A 21,677-nucleotide genomic window follows, 5' to 3' on the forward strand; every position below is an offset into this window, starting at 1 on the left:
GGGGGGGGGGTATAGATGACAGCCATTTATCCTGAGCCCTGAGCTGTTGTCCACTTGAACACTAAAGCATTGTTCAGAAGCAAAAGACAACAAGTAAAGCAACAGGCTGAACACGTAACCTTTTTTTTATTATTATTATTATTATTATAGCACTCTACTGATAAAACCTCTGAGAAAAATACACAATTTATCCAGTCATGGACACTTAAAGAATAACGGTTCTTGAATGGATGTTCTTAAATGTATATATATATATATATATGTATAGTTAAGTTTTTAACGTTACATTATAGGTCCTTCAGATCAGAATTTTGGTTTCTTTTTTTCTTTTTATCTACAAAATAAAAAAAATTATCACAGTTTCCTCAAAAATCCTGAATCCTGAAAAATTCCTGGTTTGCTGATCAAGAAACATTTTGTATGCTTTTCAATGTTGAAAACAGTTGTGCTGCTCAATATTTTTGAGGAAACTGATCTATTTTTTCCAGGATTTTTTTTTTATGAATAAAACATTCAAAAGAACAGCATTTATTTGATATAGGAATCTTTTGCATCACTACAACATTATTTTTGATCAAATAAATGCAGCTTTGGTGAGCATAAAAGACTTTCAAAATCTTTTTATAATCGTACCAACCCCAAGCTTTTGATCGGTAGTGAGTGTAGATCTGAGTTGATCAGTTCAAAGCTTTTACCTAATATAGCTATTCTGTATTAAATTGAGATTGCCTTTTAAATTAAATTAAAGTCTGGATCGAGGTAGCAAACAGGATGCAGAAAATGTATATTTTTAACTCAAAAAGCAAATCTTCAAGACAAACTCTGAATGCTGGCTAGACAAAGCCTTGTTTGTGAGGATAAAAGTTTAGAAATATTCAAGAACTTGAACCTGTATTGAATTTCTGTATTGAATCTTCCTGCCATTCCCATTCAAAATCCAACTTGAGTTTAACTAAGCTCACACTTCAATTCTGAGGGCTGCGTGACGGTTATTAGCTCATTAAGAGCTAGCGCTCTGCTGGTATGACCTGCAGCTATCAGTGCTAGCCATGAAATTGAATAGTTCCCGCTCCAAATCATGATCTCACGGTTGGCCCTGCGCTAGAGTTCATCCATAACACATGCCCAGCTTTTATGCGGTTAGGATAAATACAAAAAAAAAAAAAAGCAAAACTAAAAACCTTATTTATGAAGTTCTGAATGAAATAAAGCATGTGAACCCAAAGTCAAAACCCCTATTCCATCAGGACAAGACATACTGGTTGAATCAGGAAGGTAAGAGGTTGGTGTGCTTCATAAGTGTTGTCAGATGTGGCTACAGATCCTGTCTAATTGCCCGGGTGAGTAATAAGCTGGAAACTCTCGTTGTGGTGAATGATACACCCGTGGTGGAGGCACGGTTTCCTCCACTCCATTACAAACCTCAATTATTCACACTCTACACATCTTATCATCTAATGCAAGAGCAATGCATTTAAAACGGCAATTAAAGAAGTATTAAAAACAGCAATTATGATGATTTAGGACAATTATATTTCACATTCACACACAAACACGCAACACACATGGGCAAAACTACAGCAGCCATGCAGTCCGAGGTGAGAATCCAGTTTGTGAGTGTCTTGTGACGCCGTCATCAGAAGCTGCTGGCACTTCCTTGAGTGTGTGTGTGTGTGTGTGTGTGTGTGTCTGTGTGAGAGAGTATTTATTGCATTTCTGTGAAATGAGCGTCACATCTCCATTCTTTCCTTCCAGATAACATCTCTTTTACCTGTCTGTTGCGTTCGTCCATTATCCGTGCAATCTGAATCTTTTTCCTCCCCATTATTTCGGCCTGGTATTCCTTCCTATTCCAAAAGTATTGTACACACTTGTCTTCCTTCCTCTCTCGCTGTCTCTGTCCGATCCTCAACGCAGTCTTTCCTCTTCGCTTGTTCCTCTTATTTCAAAGACTCCGGCATCCGTTCCTGAACAGACAAGACAGAGAAAGAGATACAGATTTGATCAGACAGATGTTGATATCATTCAGTGCTCGCATGGGGGAAGAAACGAAACAAATTTTTGGTATATATACTGTATATATTCATCATGTGACACTGAAGACTGAAGTAATAGCTGATAAAAATTCAGCTTTGCATCACAGAAATAAATGATACTTTAAAGTATATTGAAATAGAAAACCATACTTTCAAAATGTAATAATATTTCACAATATTATTGTTTTTTCTGTATTTTTTGATCAAATAAATGCAGGCTTGATGAGCATATGAGACTTCTTTCAAAAACATTAATGTTTCCAAACTTTTGACTGTATAAATAAATGTACTTCAGAAAAAGTTGTTTCTTACATAGCTGATTTTATATGGTCTGAACAAAATTGAGCAAATGTGAGTGTCCAAAACTTGCTGCCATATTTAAATAATAAAATATTAAATATTTTAAATTGATTACATGTTATTATATTTTAAGCAAATGTACTTAGGAACTAAAAAAAATTTAAATAATAAGATATGGTTTCAGAGAATACATCTTGAGTTTTGTTTACCATTGGCATATCATTTTTCACATTGTTTTAAACATAATTTAGTGATGTTTTTGCTTAAATATACATTAAATATTAAATATTGCTTAAACATAATTTGAGAGGATTTTCACATTTAGTTGATTTTTTTTTTTTTAAGTAACTACATAATAAATTTAAGTGACGTTCGCATGTGCAAAACTCGCTGCCATAATGACAGAGAAAGTAGGTAGTTGCCATGGTGTTGCCATGTGGTTTCTGGCGTGTTCTGGGTTGTTTCTAGGTGGTTTACTTGATAAATGTATTATGGTCTCTTAGAAAAGTGTATGTGCAATAGTAAGTAGTTTAGGAAGCAGCATTACTTATAAATAGCATAGGTTTTCATCACTGATACAGATTGGCATGAGCCCTGCAATGTCCTCTGACCTCAGAGAGCACAAGTACCTGGTTGAAGACCAGAGCAACTTGTACAAGAGGAAATAAAACTCAAGGGCAACCCACAATGCAAATGAGATAAAGCAGTGAGCTTTGGGAAGGGAGAGGGACGGAAAACACACTCACAACAAAGAGGGACAGAAAAACACGTGGCCGGCATAGAAACTGAAAATCAGAAGCAGAGATCTGCTTCTCATGACTTAAACATGGTCAACAACTTGGCAATGCATGCTTCAATATGTGACCTTTTGATTATGCTTCAAGTCGACTGATAAAAGCCAGAGAGATGTGAAGGATTTGTGGAGGAGAGATGGAAAAATCAGATGATACATCAGAAGAGGAAGTTACAGGAATGTTGTGACAGCTTTTCATTTGAATTTGAAAAGCATACCAAACGATAAAAGCCTCGGCAAGCTCCGCTCAGACAAGAGAGTACGCCAACAAAAATGGAAACTTACAGTAAATTCAAGACAGCGAGATCAAATACTGAGTGTCTTTTGGCAGAGCTAAAAACTGCATTCAAAGTCCAATAAAACACTATTTCATTTGGACTTTTATGGATTTGTGCAAAAACACCATTGTACTCAAGATCTACATCTACCTTATCCAATTTAGCTTACAGCATGATGGACGGTCACTCAGTGAGCAACACCTTACGTAACTAAGCTTTTCAGGACATGTAATCCATTAAACCCGGACTCAAAGATTTCCCTTTAGCCACAGGGCCGCTGATGTCCAACTAACTGATCAGTCTGCTTACGCGTAGCGGTTTCATTTCAAGATCAGCGTCTTATACATTGTGTCTTGTTTGACTTGTTTGAAGTCTTTTATGCAGTTAAGTAGCCATATTTGAGCAAATAATCAATCACAATCAAGTATCCAAGATATTTTTAAACTATGGCCAATAACCAGATTTGTAAACTACAATTATAAAAAAATGGAGTTGACTAAATAAATAAATCTAATGAATAAAAATAAGTGTATTTAAAATAGTTGTATTACATATAATGTATATATAATAAAAAAAAAAATGAAAAAAAAAAAATATTCCTAACATAATCTGCTTCCAGTATCAGACCAATGGTAATAATTAATCAGATGTCAAATGTAATAAAATGAAATAATGAAAGGAAATGAAATGATGAACATAACATAACATAACATATTCTGATTCCAATATCGGACGAAAGCTGAAAGATGATTTTTTAAAGATGTAATTGCCAGGTAAACATGGTGAAATTGTGAACACGCACTGGGAAAAAACCCCACAGGAACTGGACATGTCGAGGCAAAATGGCTTAGAGGTCAGAGATGCTAGTGTGTTTACCCATGTGACGGAAAGATAAAGACTGAGAGAGAGAGACAGGCGTAGGAGGAGCTGCTGTGTTACTTGAGTAGGAGGGGGGGCGGCCCAGTGCCACGAAACCAGGAGCAGGGATCTCCAGAGAGTAATGTGCAACATTAAGTCACTTTGTTAATCTGCTCTCTGCTTCTCCCGAGGGTAGCAGGGGAGGACAGATATCTCCTCACCCTGTGAAGAGCGGCATGGTGCCACCGAAATAAAACAGCGCTGAGATAACGCCTAGATATGACTGAGACAGTCTCCTGAGGGGCCATTAGACCCAGGACAACTTCCAGAGAAGGGCAGAAAGGCCTCCTAGCAAAGCCTTTGCAAATTAGCTGTGGTAAAAGGGCAACCAATCCTGTATGTAACTGTACAGTCAATGAAAATGTGTTTTTTAAAAAGGCCTCAGAGCAGCAGATTAGCGGTTAGCGCACGCGCTCACCACAATGCATCGCAAACCTCGCAGACTCAAAATCAAATTTTACATTAATTCCATCACTAGAACACCAATTAACAAGATTTTTACATTATCTGAGGAAAAAGTGACTGGTGCTCGCACATTCATAACTCACTTTCACAATGCTAATGTGTTTTTACTTTTTTAGCATGATGCTAAGTGGTTATTAGAGTTTTCTAGATCATACTTTACTCTCTTTGGTAGTTTTAAAAAGTTTTCATGTTATTTTGATTCCTAAAGGGCTGTTCAAACCAAGTACAAAAACAATAACTACAATGAATGAGAATAGGGAAGTCCACAACTATAATGAGAACGACAGAGAGGAACAATTATTGGAATCATGATGGGGTTTTTTCCAGCTGATGAATGCTAAAAACATTGACAGCCAATCAGAATCCATCTTGATTTAAAGAGCTTGAGCATTTAAAGCAGAAGACGACAAAACTGCAGTGTGTGCTTCTAATAAACAGAACAATATTGTTTATGCATATAGTTATCTTTATAGATATCGTTCTTGGTGTGAACAGGCCTTAAATACAGCTCATAAGAGTTTTCATCCGAAAAGCAATTGCACACCTTTTCTAATGAAGTTGCATGATTTGAGGTGCAGCAATGTGAAATGAGCTTAAAGTATTGCACTTAAAGTTGTTAGGGGATCTCAAAAGTATGAGAAATTGTAATAGTGAAGCTTGCCTTAGCAAGCGCCACTAATAAAGACATTAAAAAGGCAGAAATAAACAAAAGAAAATCCTCAAACTAGCATTTATAATGCAGCCTCTGGCGTATCTTGGCTAATGTCAGTTAACACGATTGAGATTGGAGCCAGTACAACTTCATTATCACCATCTTTCAGGGCATCTGAAAGCCTGAAGATGTGCCAGGCAGCAGAGGAACTTGTTGGAGCACGTCGAAGCACATCCTCCGAGCTCTTGGCAGACCAGAAGTGTCAGACAGCTGACTCTGACTCGAAGAAGGAAGAGGCTCTTCGCAAACAACCCCCAGCAGCTCGCACAAATGGACATAATGACAGGAAAACTTTGCAGACTGCCTCATAAGGAAGTGACATCACTGAGTAGAAACAATAAAAGATGCCTCTTCCCATAAACCGCTTCACAATGCAATGAAAATGGGAAGTACCAACAAATATCAACGTTCTGAAGTGGCTGAGTAGGTTTGCTGTGATAAAATGCAAGTTATACCATTACTATCAGGGTTTGATAGCAAGCCACTACCTCTTATACATCACATTTCAAAAGCATGATACACTGCCAGGCCAAAAACAACAACAACAAAGTTGCTGTTTGGATTTCAATAGGCAAATGCTTAAGAGTCTATGATTGGATCATTATTTCAGTGATTAATGTTTCAAGCATGTTATATGCTTGGCAACAGTTCTTCTAACCCTCATTGATGGATTGTGTAGCTTTTCATTTCTTAAGCAACCATGTATGAGACACTTCACGGCCATATTCCAGGATGACAATGTCAAGATTCATCAGGCTCAGATTGTGAAAGAATGGTTGTGAGGAGCATGAAGAATCATTTTCACACATGAATCTTCTCCTCTGAGTCCAGAGCTTAAATTCTTTGAAAGTCTTTGGGATGTGCTGGAGGAGACTTTACACAGTGCTGGACTCTTGCATTGACAATTCAAGATCTTGACCAAAAACTGATGCACCTCTTAATGGAAATACATGTTGTGATGTTATTTACTTCAAGAGGTGCAAACATTTTGGTCAAGATCTTGAATAAAAGACTAGATTAAATCTGTTCATATAAAGCAATTGAGACTCTTCAGAAAATTTGGATTAAACCACTCAATTCATATGGATTAGTTTTACGATCTCTTTATGAACTTTTTGAAGCGTCAAAGTCAGTTGCGTATGGGTGGTTCAGAAAGCTCTCAGATTTAATCTAAAAGATCTTAATTTGTGTTCTGAAGATGAATGAAAGTCTTAAAGCTTTGGAAAGACATAAGGGTGAGTAATTACTGACAGAATTTTCATTTTTGGGTGAACTAACCATTTAAGGTTAGGGGTTTATTCAAGTATGAGCAATAGTAATAGTGATATTTGCTTTAGCAAACACTGCCAATCAAACAACCTCATCCCCAGTGGCCTTCAAAACATGCTCAAAATGTTCAAGAACATACGTTCTGCCAGCTTTCCCCCCAGCTGTATCTCATGGAAAGGACTCCTGCATCTCTTTGGTGTCTATCAAGGGAACTTGTGGCTCAGAGCAGTGGCCGCCAAGAGACTGTATCAATCAGTGCCGGAATGGGGACAAGTCACTCTTCACCCCACCCTTACGGCTCGCCTCAAAACTTCCCAAGGACAAAGAGGAGACAGCGTCTGTCTTTCTCAATGAGAGCACACGAGCTGTGGAGGTTAGTCGTACCACGGAACGAGACCAGCTCCCAGACGCCCCGCTACATTCCCATATCCTGAACCTGCGGTTCCTCACGGAGCACAGTGCGTGAACAGCCGTGGGCCATGTGAGTCCAGGATGATGCTGTCCGCTTAGCGCCAGATTAGAGAGATCTGGCTTTGGCTCACATTGCAATGGTCTTCTATTACAAGTTTGCAGAAATTCTATGTTTAAATACGCAAATTAGGAATGATCTAATAAAATATCCACACATTTGAATAAACGTCCTCCACAGAAATCTGAACATTGGAGCAGGGTTCAAAATTGTGGTTTCATTTTGTTGACATTTAAGAGGTTTTTTTTTAAGAGAGTATCTCTTTTTTTATCACTCCATACATCAGAAATGCCAGCATGTTTTTAGGAATAAAATGTGAAATATAAATATATAAAATGTTAAATTCATTGCTGTCAAATCAATTAATTGTCATTAATTGCGATTAATCGCATCTAACGTAAACATTTGTAAATGTATAATATATATATATATATATATATATATATATATATATATATATACATATATATATATATATATATATATATATATATACATATATATATATATATATATATATATATATATATATATATATATATATATATATATATACACACAAAAATCTCACAAAATGTGATGAGACAAAAATTGCGAATTAAACTTATTTGCACAAATAAAGTGTTTTAAGCATAAATCTCACACAATTAGATTACATTTAGGCTATGCTTAAAATGGGAAAAAATCTAGTGGGGTAAAATAATCTAATTCAAGATGTTTTCTCTAAAAACAAGTTGAGCCTGGTGTGCTACACTTCCTTATATACCCAAATCAATGGAAAATCTCAAATTATGTCCCAGTTTTTTTGTGTTTTTTTTTTGTAGGACTTTTAAGCGACCTAATTACAAAAGCTAAGCTAGCAACTACAATCAAACTATTAGCAACAATCCGCTTAATATTCCGGCAAATAACTCTCAAAACTATGACAGCGAGAGCACAAGCCATTTTAGCACTGTGCTCATAGTTGTGCGCGCATTTGCATGGCTTCCTTTTGCTGTGGAGATGTGTGTCACACAGCTGTGTTCTCTGCGTGTGTGCGTCGCGTTTGCGCTTCACCGCTAACCGATACCCACTGCCAACTGAAACTCTGTGGCCATTCGTAGCCACATGCTAAGATATCACTTCTCTTTTCTGTTACATTATTTGAAATGCTCTAAATTCATGACATTAAAGACTGTGGTGTAGATACATGCTCATTTAAATCTACACCTTAGCTAAAATACATTTTTGATCTATACTTTTTTACACCGCAATATACAGTTAAAAATGAAATCGTGCAGTTGTTAGCATAACAAGCACATTTACCTGACCCATACATTTATTTTCATAAGTGTAACTAAGGAAAGATTGATTTAATAACATGCATACTTTCTTTGATTTGAACAAGACTTTACTAGTTGTCACATAAATAAATATGAAATAATACCTTGAGTTTAAATCATTTTACTAAGTAAGAATAATAAGAGTGAGGAATGATATGAGGCACAAAACTGCTACAGATATGTAGGAAATTAATACAATTACACAGTTTAACTCATAAATGTTTGTCCACAGATAAATCTGTATCTAACCAATCAGAATCAAGTACTCTAAAAAGCTCATTTAGATGTTATCAAATTATGTACTACTTATCAAAAGGGATGGTAAATAATTTATAATGTTACAAACGATTTTTATTTCAAATAAATGTTGTTCTTTCTATTTATCAAAGAATCTCGAAACAAAAAAAAATCATGGTTTTCACAAACTATTAAGAAGCACAACTGTTTTCAACATTAATCATAATAATAATAATAAAAATAATAAATAACTATTTCTTGAGCACCAAATCAGCATATTAGAATGATATCTGAAGGATGTGAGCAATGCAATGGAAGTAAATAACTGTTTTCTATTTGAATATATTGTATAAAAAGTAATTTTAAATTGAAATAATATATCACAATATTTGGTGAGCATAAGTGACTTCTTTCAAAGACTTAAAAAAAATCTTTAAATCCCCAAATTTTATGCAGCAAAATCTAACACTTACAACATTAAGAAACATGATATGATGCCAAAGCAGATATTGTTTGCCAAGAGTAATTGCACTCTTGCCCTGCAGTTAGCGGTTCATGGCTTAGACACGGACCTGTGATCGATATCCTTAAGAGTTTTTGTCAGGCTGCCCGACGTGGAGAAGAGATCTTGCCAGCCGGTTGGCTCTGACATCAGAGTAAGTCTCAGGATCTGTCCGCTCTTGGCACTCTGAGCCTCTGGCAGTGTGTGTGTGGGACCGAGCTCTCACGCAGCAGGTGACTGACCTGAAGAAAGCAGGTGGCCGTTTCTACCGCTGATACTTTCAACTACACCCTGAAGTTTAATACTTGATTTTGGTGGTTTGTTCAAATCCTTAACCTTAAGTATAAGCAACAGTAATCACGCAAGACTCTAATAAGAGGTTTTTCTAATGGATTGAGATGTTTAAGTTTAAGACATAAAGGCCCGGTTTCACAGACAGGACTTAGACTAAGCCAGGATTAGACCATAGATCAATTAGGACATTTAAGTAATTTTTATATACATGCTTAGAAAAAAACATTACCGATGTGCATCTTAAAACTAAAAAGGCACTGATATATTTTTAAGATCAGTCAGTGCAAGTTTATTTCAGTGGAAACAACTCAGACTTACATTTTAGTCTAGGACTAGTCTTAAGCCCTGTCTGGGAAACCAGGGGAAAGATTCTTAAAGCCCCCCTGAAATCCAAACTTAAGTTTTTTAGCTTTTAGTATGAATGTGTTAGCCTTAAGGTTATGAATAAGCTGCGTGTTCCCAAAACATAGTCTCTCACTTCCGCTAAAATGGATCACGGATTTTTGTGACATCACCGCGGACTTCAGCTTCTCATCACATCTTCTGTCCAATCAAATGCTCTCTAGAATCTTAAGCGTCCCGCCCCCTATGCTATACCACCTGGCCAAAGCGTCCGTTGACACGTCACGGGTCAATATGGGTTGGAGATGTGAGTTTGGTTGCTCAAACGCTCAAGTTTTAATCCGTTTTGAAGAATGAAACGAATGAAATGGCTAGAATTTATTCTCACCTCTACTATTAAATCCAACGTATCATCAGTGCTCGGATTCGCTTCCACAGCGCAGTCAAGTACGACTTGCGGTCTGTGAGGTAAACTTATTGGCTATTTGAAAAGGGGGAAACTTCCTGTTTCAGTGGAAATTACGTCAACCCATCATACAAAGATTCAAGGCACTTCAGTGGGCCTTTAAGAATAAAATAAAATTAGATAAATAAAATAAATTCTTAGTAACTGCTATTTTTCTTATTATTATTTTCTAATGAATATTTTGCTTTCCCAAAGACATTTCTTAATAATGTTCTAAAGAAATTCTTTAGGAAAGTTTGAATTCTTGAGAAAGCCAAATGTGCTTCACTAGATGCGTTTATCTCACACAGAGTCTGCGTCATAAGAACTGTATTTGATCTGGCAGTGGCGGGCTGGAGGTCTGGGTGTGGGTGTTTACAGCCGCATGGGAACCATCTCACGGGGAGGAAGTGACGTGGAAGCTCAGGAGCATTGTAAACCAAACCAGGATGACAGCAGCCACCTCAACCCCCCCCTCACAGACTTCCTCTTCCAAATATACTGCACGTGTAAATGCAGCAGAACCAAAAATAAAATTATGAACTTTTTACCTCAAACAAAGCGTGATAGCTCATCACAACTGAATCAATCGTTGTTTACATTACGAGAGACAAATCTGGGGTGTTGTGGGATTTGCGACTTCAAAGGGAACAACATTTAATTTAATTTACAACTCTATACGCAGATCGCATTCTGTGACTTCAAATGCAGAATAGAGACGCCAGTCATCTCATCTTTAGACGCTCATTTTGAAAGTAAACCTCAACCTCAAACCTGTGGGAATTGGCGAAAAAAAATCTGACACATAATCAAAGAACAAACTGACATGAGTCGAGCAACATGGTAAGGCCTAAAAATGGCCACAAACATGCAAGTTTGCGACAACCGAAATGGATTGCACCTCTGTAATTTGGAGGATGGAGAAAATTTGAGGGTTTTGGCTACACTCTGTGCTATATTTAAGCAAGATAGCATGAGATATTCAGCGTATAGCACATCCTTGAGTGTCTTAAAGGGATAGTTCACCAAAAAATCAGCATTTACTCACCCTCATGTTGGTCATAACCTGTCTGACTTATTCTTCTGAGGAACACAATGAGTTCCAAACAACATTTGACACCATTGACTTTCATTGTATGTTGTGTTCCACAGAATAAAGAAAGACATACAAGTTTGGACTATCCATCGTTTTTTAACAGTTACTATAAATTAGTATTTTATTAAGCCAATTTAGTAATTAGCACTCTTCTGCTAGACAATCTAGTCCCTGACATGGGTAACCTTATAAACTAAGGTTAATACTTGCATGCTAGCTGGTAAACAGGTGTTTCACTTCATAGCTGGCGCAATACTGTATTTTAACATGACGTTGTATAGACCAATCGGCCTCCCGAAATGAAACTATGCAGTTTATAGACCTACAAAGAATGGCTTCAACTTCCGCTGTCAAGACTTGTCGGTAACTGTCCTTGATCAGCTGGGCTTCTGTAAGACCTCAGGAGGTCAAGAATGTCCATTTGTCCTTTGGAAGACACCTGGCTTGGGATTCTCGCTGGAGACACCGTTTGAAACCTGTCTGTGTACAGATGTCATAACAACTAAGTACAAAAGCTGAACAGACTGAAGCAGGAGCTCAAGAAACCTGCCGACTATCCTGTTAATGGGAATAACTGGACAGGATTCCAGTGGCGTGTTACAGTGGATGCAGTATCTGTTACCGCAAGAGCCGACAAGTCACATTTTAAATACTTTAACTAACCTCACTCTAAACTATGAACACATGATCCACTAAAAATATCCCCCAACGCACGCGTCGAGTGGGGGCTCGCTGATTAACGCTATATACGGCCCACCGTACAAAGAGTTCTCTGTGCGAAACCTACTCACTGGAGGATGCAACAGTGAATTGAGCATTTTACACCAGTGACAAAGATAGATTACGTGACAGGGGAAACTTTTTTTTTTTTTGTGTGGGGGGCAAAATCAAGTTGTGCCAAAAAACTGCTTTGAGAGCAAGATCAGCAAAACCACAGACCAGGAGAGCTTAGATTTCATTTATACATTTTACATTTGTCTATAGTGGTAAAACAAGGTTGAGCATGCATAGTGCAAATTAATAACCATTCATCATTTATCCTTCATTTACCTTCATGAATCCATAAAATATATATATATTAGAGATGCACTGATATATATATATATATATATATATATATATATATATATATATATATATATATATATATATATATATATATATATATATATATATAAAAGAAGTCTCTCTGCACACCAAGGCTGCATTTATTTGATAAAAAAGTACAGTAAAAACAGCAATATTATGAAATATTATTGCAATTAAATATTTTTCTATTTGAATATATTCTAAAATATAATTTACTCCTGTGATGTAAACTTAATTTTCAGCATCATTACTCCAGTCTTCAGTGTCACATGATCCTTCAGAAATCATTCTAATATGCTGATTTGAAACCATGATTTAAAAAAAATCTGGATTTTTTTGATGAATTGAGAGTTTAAAAGAATAGCATTGACAGTACTTAAAATCAGCATTTAGTAAAAAAAAAAAAAAAAAAAATCCTTGCTGAAATAAAAGTATTAATTTCATTGCTGACCCCAAACTTTTGAACAGTAGTGTATATAATATATATAAATATTTTTAGCATAATTTTTTGTATGCATGCAAGTATAAGAAATTTATCGTGTCTTTTATATAATGACACAGAACATTTTTTTCAAATGTCTTCATTCAGCAGTTATAATCAGCCCAGCTGTTTTTCAGGAACGATGATGGTGATATACTTTTGCGGTTTTGCTGCATTTCTCTCAGTGGCTAATGAAGAAAACCAAGGAAAGTGCCATGGAGGTCTGACCAGCACCCAGACCACCCAGCAGGATAACCTACACAACTCATATACTGGGTGCGCTCGTCCCCATATGTGCTTCTACTAGCTGTTAATACCACAATTACAACTTCATCCCATCAAGCCCTTTATGAATCTGCTGGTTATTCCTCAACATGACAACCTGCGAAGTTCCTACAGGCCTCTAATAACACTGAGGTTTTTGGATGGTTACCTTTTTAAAATACATCACCGTTACAATATTTATTAATTGCCTTCTCACCATCAAGTGATTCATCGCACAGCTTATGTTAATGAAACACATCGGCTGTTGTCATAATTTATTGCTGTGAAGTTGTCATCCCTCACCAGTAACTAATGCGATCGCACATCAGGTTTATAGTTTCCTGATGGCAATAAACAGTTGAAGTGTGTGCCATTCTTTGAGAGGCACATTGCAGAGTCTCAGCGCATGGCACACGTTTCCTGTTTGTCTACAAGTATTTCACCTCTTTTCTAAAGCATCAAGAATCATGTGCATTCGCTCATTCTTGCAGCACTCCCCACACTAACAACATGCTTAAACACTTTCACAAAAAGGGCACAATGAATGTTATTAAGTACAGGGAGGAGCATTAGGCTTTCCTGGATCACATTGTGCCCTTTGGCCATTATTATTGTACAAGCACCAGTGGAAAGCACTTCTCTCTCATCTAAACTGCTGCGTTTCACCCAGGGAACCCCGTCCTGGATATTCCGGGTTAACTGTAAAGCCATTCGTTTCAGTAAGCGCTGCCATATAAAATAACTTGTTTACAGTTCTCCAATTACCACAGCGGGGTATAAATAGAGATGCTATTCACATAATTACACCATTTTGGAAAAAGATGTTTGTTTAGTGTTACCTAAACCACTCCAGACATCATTTTAAATTGTGCATTAAAAAAATGCACAACTCCGAATTATAAGGAATATTTAAATCGCTTAGACGTGTTTATTCTGTTTTATTACTCGTTGTACTATTCCAGTATATTGTACACTCTTAAAAATAAAGGTTCGTTATGGTTCCATGAAGAACCTTTAACATCCATGGAACCTTTTCATTCCACAAAAGATTCTTTGGAGTGGAAAATGGTTCTTTAGATTATTACGTTCTTCACACTAAGGAAAAAAATGGTTCTTTTTAGAACTGTTCACTGAAAGGTTCTTTGGAGAACCCAAAACGTTTTCTCTATGGCGTTGTTGTGGAAGAAAAAAAACTTTTGGAATCTCTTTTTTAAGAGTGTGTTATTTATATTCTATTACTTTTCTAACTATTCTAACATATAATATTGCATAGACCATTCTGTACTTCATTAGTATTACTTGTAAAACTATTCTATTCTATACTGATGCCATTACTTATGCACTAGTTCTGCATATTAAACTATACTATTCTATTCAATACTATAACTAATTGTACTATTCTATTTTATTAATCAAACATAATTTAAACAAAATCACAATAATAATAGTAAACAAAAGCATCTAGTTGTGACAGTTCAACTTACTTTGTAATGCATGAGTGTGTCAGGTCCAGAGAACGTGCGCGCGCTGGTGTTAATGGTCAGACACGCACCGGTCCAGAACTCCTCACGCGCTCTCCAAATCCAGAACCGCGTCAAAGCGCTTCATGTGCGCGTCAATGTGAGAATGATCACAGAACTCCGCGTCTCTCATTGGCTTTGACACATGCAGCGATGGAAAGCGTCCTTTCAATAGCAGGAAAAAACAACAACTGAAGATGTCCAGAGTTATCCTGGATAGATCAGTGGTGTTTGAGATCTCCTCTAGTTTACTGACAAGATCCTCACGAGCGTCTGTTCGTCACACAGGAGAGAATCATTCTCTCTCTCTCGCTCTCTCTCTCTCTCTCTCTCTCTCTCTCTCTCTGTAAAGAGGGCGGGACTAACGCGTACAGTAACTCACACCAGTCTACAGTGCAAGCGCGTGACGCGACGCGTCCTACTAGAACGCTCTCATTTTAATCACCACGCGTCGCGTCGAGTGTAGACTACAGACGTGAGAGCTCAAGCGGATAAACGTTTTCAATTATTCCACTTAAGTGGACATCGGTTTTCATTTTGTCTAGTTATTTGAAGGCATACTAGTGTACAGAAATGACTTATTTCTCTGTGACTTTATCTTTAGTTTTTCTCTAAAATAAAATAAATAAGTAAACTGTAAAAAAGTAACTTAAATTTGTTTAAAGACAATAAGGGAATATCATTCTTACCAATCACTTGCTCATAACCTTTAGTTTCAACTTCACTTTCTTCTCCCTCTGAATCTTCACTGCTTTTGTGTCTCCATCAAATGGGGTTTTGGGGCTTTCAGGCACTTCGTTTGGCACCTAGAAAAAAATAAAATATTAATCAAATTGTATGAATTAGTTATTAGTCTGGGGGACAATCAGTGAACATCAGAAACGCACATTAAAACTCGTCAGTGAAGTTTAGAGACTGGCGGCAAAAACACACGTGACTCATTACCGCACACTAGTGGCGGGTTTGTGCATTACACCTCAATACACACTTACCATATACCCTTCAATAACCATAACACCCCGATCAGAGGGCTTATGTATTTGTTCATTCAGCTGAGACCGAGTCTGTTAAAGATTTTTTTTTTTTTTTAAGTTTAGTTTATCTCGATAACTGAGCATTAGGGAGAGAGCGGAAACAGAGTTCATCCACTCTTGTCCAAGAAAAGCTATGTGCGTGTTTTAATAGACACAGTACACTGACAACCCTTTACCCTTCCAACACTTTTCCTGGCAGCAGGGCACTAATGCTGACACTCACAGAGGAACATGGGCGCTCTCAGGGGCCATGTTTTTCATTGAACAATTTCCCCCAGAGCTGCCAAGTGCGGGTAAGGGTAAAACCTCCATCTGAAGTTTAGCAATACTTTGAGCTTAATCTTAAGTGTCTGTGAAGCTTTGGTGGTCATTATTTGGATTTTGCAATTGTTTGTGTTTTCTAAGATCCGTGTATTTCCATGATATGCTTGATACATTTATATCAAGATGAAAATCAGTAATAAAACAGAGATGCAGCACGCATTTTAAAGCCACCATGACATCAAAATTGACAGTTCTTGTTTTTATGGAATATTAGTGTTTATTACAAATCATTCATCTGTGCACATCATTATTTTTCTTTAATTCATGTGAATAGTCTTTAATCAGAATATCTTCACTCATATCTCTTCTCTGATGATGTGTTTACTGGCGTGAGGGCGGGGCAACCTGTCACTCACAAGAGATCCACCAATAGCAAACCACAACCATCCAATCAATTTCCCATGGATAAAATCAAGTCCCGTTCTACATTTTATCTGGTTCCAGGGATAAGCAAGAAAAGACTATGGCAACTTCCATTTCATGCCATCTCTCTCTCTCTCTCTCTCTCTCTCTCTCTCTCTCTCTCTCTCTCTCTCTCTCTCTCTCTCTGAAAGCAGTTAGAGTCAGTCAAAAGATAAAATAAACAGTCTGTCTTCAAGCACAGCTTTTCTTTCAGAAGCAAATAACAGGCTTTTTTTATCTTTACTTTAAACCTTTTTGGACAAGGCGGATATTTTTGAGGGTGTCTTTCTGTGTTAATTGGTTAAAATATAACAGTGCAATAGCAGAATAAAGGAAAAACTCATACAGGTTTGGAATAAACTGAGTAAATAGTGACAGAATCTACATGTCTACAAGCAACTGTCCTGCAAAATTATTAAACACAATTACACAGGACTTGTTAGTAAGAATCCGCAGGCTATTCGTGACTAACAGAGGGCTTTTTAGTAGTTTGCATTTGTGGCTGAGCTCCCAACTAGACACCTGTAATCCTCAACATATAAGCCTGATTACAGAAAACATGCTTTCTATTGTTATAGCTCATACTCTGGTTTCACTGGGGAAGTCCTAGCGTGCAAAACTCGCTTCAAATCATGCCACATTATGTGGCTCAACTGACAAGTTCTCAGGCAATGATGTCTCTAAAGCTGCCTTTAAGGCATGTCATCTCTGAGTGTTACAGTACATAACCTGATACCTAAGCTTACAGGTATCTTTTGATAAATATATCTCATATTACACTACATTATGCCAAAAAATTTACATTATGTTGTTGCATGAAAACCCATGTGTAGAAGTACAAATACAGCATCAAACAAAAGAGAAAAATGTATAAAAATCAAATTTACAACTTTACTTACCCACATTTATATTAAAGAAAAACACTATTTGAAGAATTGCCAGCAAAAGAGCATTTTTTCATGTTTATCATATTATTTAGAAAAAGTCATATTACAAACATGACTTTTTCTAAAGAAATATATTTTATATATTAAATATAATAAATTTAACATTCTAACACATTATATATATATATATATTTTCAAATATTTAAAGTGTATTTTCTGTCAAATAAGTGTTTAATGTATCCTTAAATAAATTATACATATCAGAAAATTTAATCTGTCATCTGCTTTGGCCATTAAAAACCCATGATGCATTTATATATAATTTTTTTATTATCATCTTTATAATTATTAATTTAGCAGACACTTTTATCCAAAGTGTTTCAACAAATATGGAAATGCACCTTCTACCAGAACACAATATTAAACAACCAAGCTGGATAAACACTCTGCTATAAATACAAACTTATGTGGCAAAAACTGAGCATGGTGCAGCTGAACATGCAAATCTTGCTGCATTGACATTCAACATCCAAACTGGGTCAGTTTGCGCTTCCTTCTCCAAAACATTCAGCTTTTTTAGAGCATCAGGACAGCCAGAGAGTCTAAACTGTATAAACAATGGCACAAACGCTCACACTCGCTACATAAGGATAGCATTATCACGGCGTCTTGTTTTGAAACTGAAGCCGTAAGAAGAGAAGGCTGCAGTGGTTGTGGGCAGGAATTGGTGGTTTCGTGGGCACCTCAAATGCCCTTGATGTGCCTTTCATTATCTCAAACACTCTTGATGGATTCCCTACAGCTGTGGCCTAGAGAAAGAAATCCCTAGGGGATCAAGCACCAACGATGAGCATTAATGCCCGTTCACACCAAGGACGATAACTATAACGATAAAGACGTTCTAAAATCATTCTAAATATAAAAGAAAAGAAAAGTTCACACCACAACTACAACGGCACAGAGAAACGATATCGTTGGAATCACTTTCAGAACTATTTTTTTCCAGCTGATGAACGATAAAAACATTGACAGCCAATCAGAATCAATCCTGCTTTAAAGAGCTTGCGCATTTAAAGCAGCAGACGACATAAAAGCAGAATGGATTCTGATTGGCTGTCATTTAGCTTCCAATGATATCGTTTCTTAGTGCCGTTATCGTTACAGTTGCGGACTCGATTTTTAAAACTATGTCTTTATCGTTATCTTTAAGGCCCGTTCACACCAAGAACAATAACTATAAAGATAACTATAAAGATAACTATTAGCGTTCACACCAGCAGACGATATCGTTCCGTTTATTCTAAGCGCGCGGTGCAGTTTTGTCGTGGCGCAGTTTTGTGCTTTGTAGCAGGATGGATTCTGATTGGCTGGTTAATGTTTTTATCATTCATCAGCTGTAAAGAAAATCGTTCTGAAAGTGATTCCTACAATATCAATTCTCTGTACCATTATCTTTATATAATAGGGCTTTCGCACTGGGTAGTTATAGTAACTCAGTTATAGGAACTAGCCACCAGGGCGGTTCCCCGAAAAAATGATTGTACCCCAATAGGGCAATTTTCCTGGTTGCATTCGTATCGCCAGTAGGAACTTTGAAGTGACGCAACACAACCGTCAGCGATGTCATTTAAGCGTGGCATTAACCAACGTTAGCAACTGGAGAATGGAGGACGCCGTGATAGGAGGTGGGTTTTTGCTGGGGGTTTTTTTGTTGTTGTTTTGAGGGATTTGTGATAACGGAGATGGAAGTTATGCAATGGAAAGAGCAAAAAGAAGGGCTTGGTCGCTTCAAAATCACGTTGGCTTTTCTCTGTGGCGTAAAGGTTAAGCAGTGCCTGGACTTCGGAGTCGGTCCATCTATCCCTGTTTTCCATCATGAAGTTTGTTTGTGGAGTAAACTATTTGCATTTAGCGTCTTTTTTAAAATGGTGGGTGCTGTTTCGTATAGCAATGCTTTCGACCAATCAACGTACTCTTACGTCACTGGTAGTTCCTATTGTGCTGGGTTAAACCCAAACGCCAACCTTCCGGTCTCTCTCTTGAATCCAACACGGAAGTGACTTAAACTGCAATTCATCAACTCCCCAAGTTAAAATGCCCAACTTTACAGCAGAAAAAAAACATGTTCACAGTCTGGTACAAAAAGCGGTTTTGTAAAAAATTTTCCCTTCATGACAACTGTGAGGGGAGTGAATTTTTTTTATAACTCATCCGTTTAAATTATGTCAAGCCTTAAAGTTCTGCACAATTAAGAGCGTGGCCACTTGAGTGACAGATGGATTGCCACTGCTGTCACTAGTACTAGCCGTTTGTTTGCTGACTGTTAGCCGTCACGTCACCTAAGCTAATCCCACCTTATTGCCCATTTTCGGTTATCCGTGAGTGACGCGCTGCCAAGATGGCGACGGCCGGCTCCGCCCACTTCAAAAATGCTCTTCAGAAATCTACGGGTGGCGTCACGGACACTACATCCATATTTTTTTACAGTCTATGGTTAAACCCTACTCTGAAGTAGGAGCTAATTTAGCTCCCCCAAAAGGCGTTCCTAGAACTAAATTCGTTCCCAGGTCCTGTGGTGCGAACGCGCCAAAAATTGGGTAATTCCACCATTAGTTCTATAGGAAATATGAAAAGGTTCTTCCGGTGCAAAAGCCCCCAAAAGTTGTAGTGTGGACTTTTTTTTTCTTTATCGTTATCAGTTATTGTCCTTCATGTGAACGGGCCTTTATCCTCAGAACCTGTGCACACTTATTTAATCCTAATTCCAAACCATATTCATCTTTTTATTTCAATACACTGGCACCAAACAAAATCACTGGCTTGATTAAGTCCTCAAACTGTCGACGTCAAAGCTCCTTTTGTCATAAAAGGAGCCGTAAATAAGCTTGACTCAATATTAGTAAACGGTGGCCCGTTCCCTGCATTCATCTCCTAGACAAACATATCTATTTACGAAGGCAAACCATGTCCAGAAAAAAAGCCGACCTCTCTAAATTTGTATCTCTCTATTTCTATTCTCAGGTCCGCATTCCCCAAACGAGACGTGTTGAAACACCGTGTCACACTAGCACACGCACTTTATTGACTTATGTTCACCACAGACACGTCATTTTTTTTCGCCAACATCAAACATTTTGGATATTTTTTGGTCACTTACCAGTCCGATAAGGTTCTTCTCCAGGAAGGTCAACCCTCCAGCACCTGCTGTGGGTCAGTCTTTGTAGAAAAGTAAAAGTAAAAAGATTGTTTTTGTCAAAAAAACAAAAAGGCTAAGGAAAAAGTAATAAAGCCAGACCAGCTGGCTTTGAAGAGAAACCCAAACTTGGGTTGTGTTTAGTTCAGATCTCGATCCACAGTGAAGGGGAGATGGCATCCTCACCCTAACCGCACCCAACAAGGACATACACACTCACACACACATAAGCACATGTATGCGTGATGGTTCAGTGTCTGGCAGGGCCTCTCTCACCTGCTCCCGTCAGTCTGGTGTATATTTAGATGAAAGTATCACTGACATGCAGGCCTCTGTTGGCCTTGGCACAAGTGCCCAGGATTATTGCCCCTTCAAGAAGATATTGCAGATTTTCATGCAGATTCATTTAATTTAGATTACATTCAATTAGTATTTGACAGGACAAGAGCATGCTGTTCTTTGGAAAGCAACATTATATTAGTATCTATCGTAGTTTAAGTTAATATTTTGAATTCTATTTTATTTTTACTGTCTGTTTTCGGTTTCATTTTAAAATTTTTGTAATTTAAGTATGTGTTTGGGTCATTTTTTTTATGTAATGTATTGTCTTTTATATATTTAGTGTGAGTTATTTTAGTTCTTCAACTTCAGAAATGTTGCCTTGGCAAAATAATTTAGAATATATATATATATATATATATATATCTTACTTAAAGAAACTGAGGTCTATTTCAAAACTATTATAATATATATATATAGTTTTAACTATAGCAAGTACATGCAGTAACGTGTAACTTTCACCCTAAAATAAAGTGTTACTATATATATATATATATATATATATATATATATATATATATATATATATATATATATATATATATATATATATATATATATAGTAACACTTTATTTTAGGGTGAAAGTTATATGTTCCTACATGTACTTACTATAGTAATAACAGTAAATTATGCATAATTACAAGTAACTAACTCTAAAACAAAC

General features: G+C 37.0%; 1 protein-coding gene across 2 annotated transcripts in view; it reads right to left on the reverse strand.

Moving 5' to 3' along the window:
* mef2ca (myocyte enhancer factor 2ca) overlaps positions 1-20,775 on the reverse strand; it is a 42,830-nt gene extending 22,055 nt beyond the window's left edge. Inside the window, exons 1-3 of one of the 2 annotated variants that reach the window (XM_081354724.1) lie at positions 20,637-20,775; positions 15,522-15,638; positions 1,772-1,967 (exon numbers count right to left, since the gene is read on the reverse strand). In XM_081354724.1, the coding sequence (XP_081210850.1) occupies positions 1,772-1,825 (54 nt within the window). In that variant the 5' untranslated portion in view covers positions 1,826-1,967; positions 15,522-15,638; positions 20,637-20,775. Of the gene's footprint in view, positions 1-1,771; positions 1,968-14,796; positions 15,175-15,521; positions 15,639-20,636 lie in introns of those variants that run through there. The other variant, XM_081354725.1, reaches the window with a different exon arrangement.
* Between the last annotated feature and the right edge of the window lie 902 nt (positions 20,776-21,677).

Source organism: Scardinius erythrophthalmus (genome assembly GCF_964197995.2).
Source record: "Scardinius erythrophthalmus genome assembly, chromosome: 23".
Lineage (NCBI taxonomy): Eukaryota > Metazoa > Chordata > Actinopteri > Cypriniformes > Leuciscidae > Scardinius > Scardinius erythrophthalmus.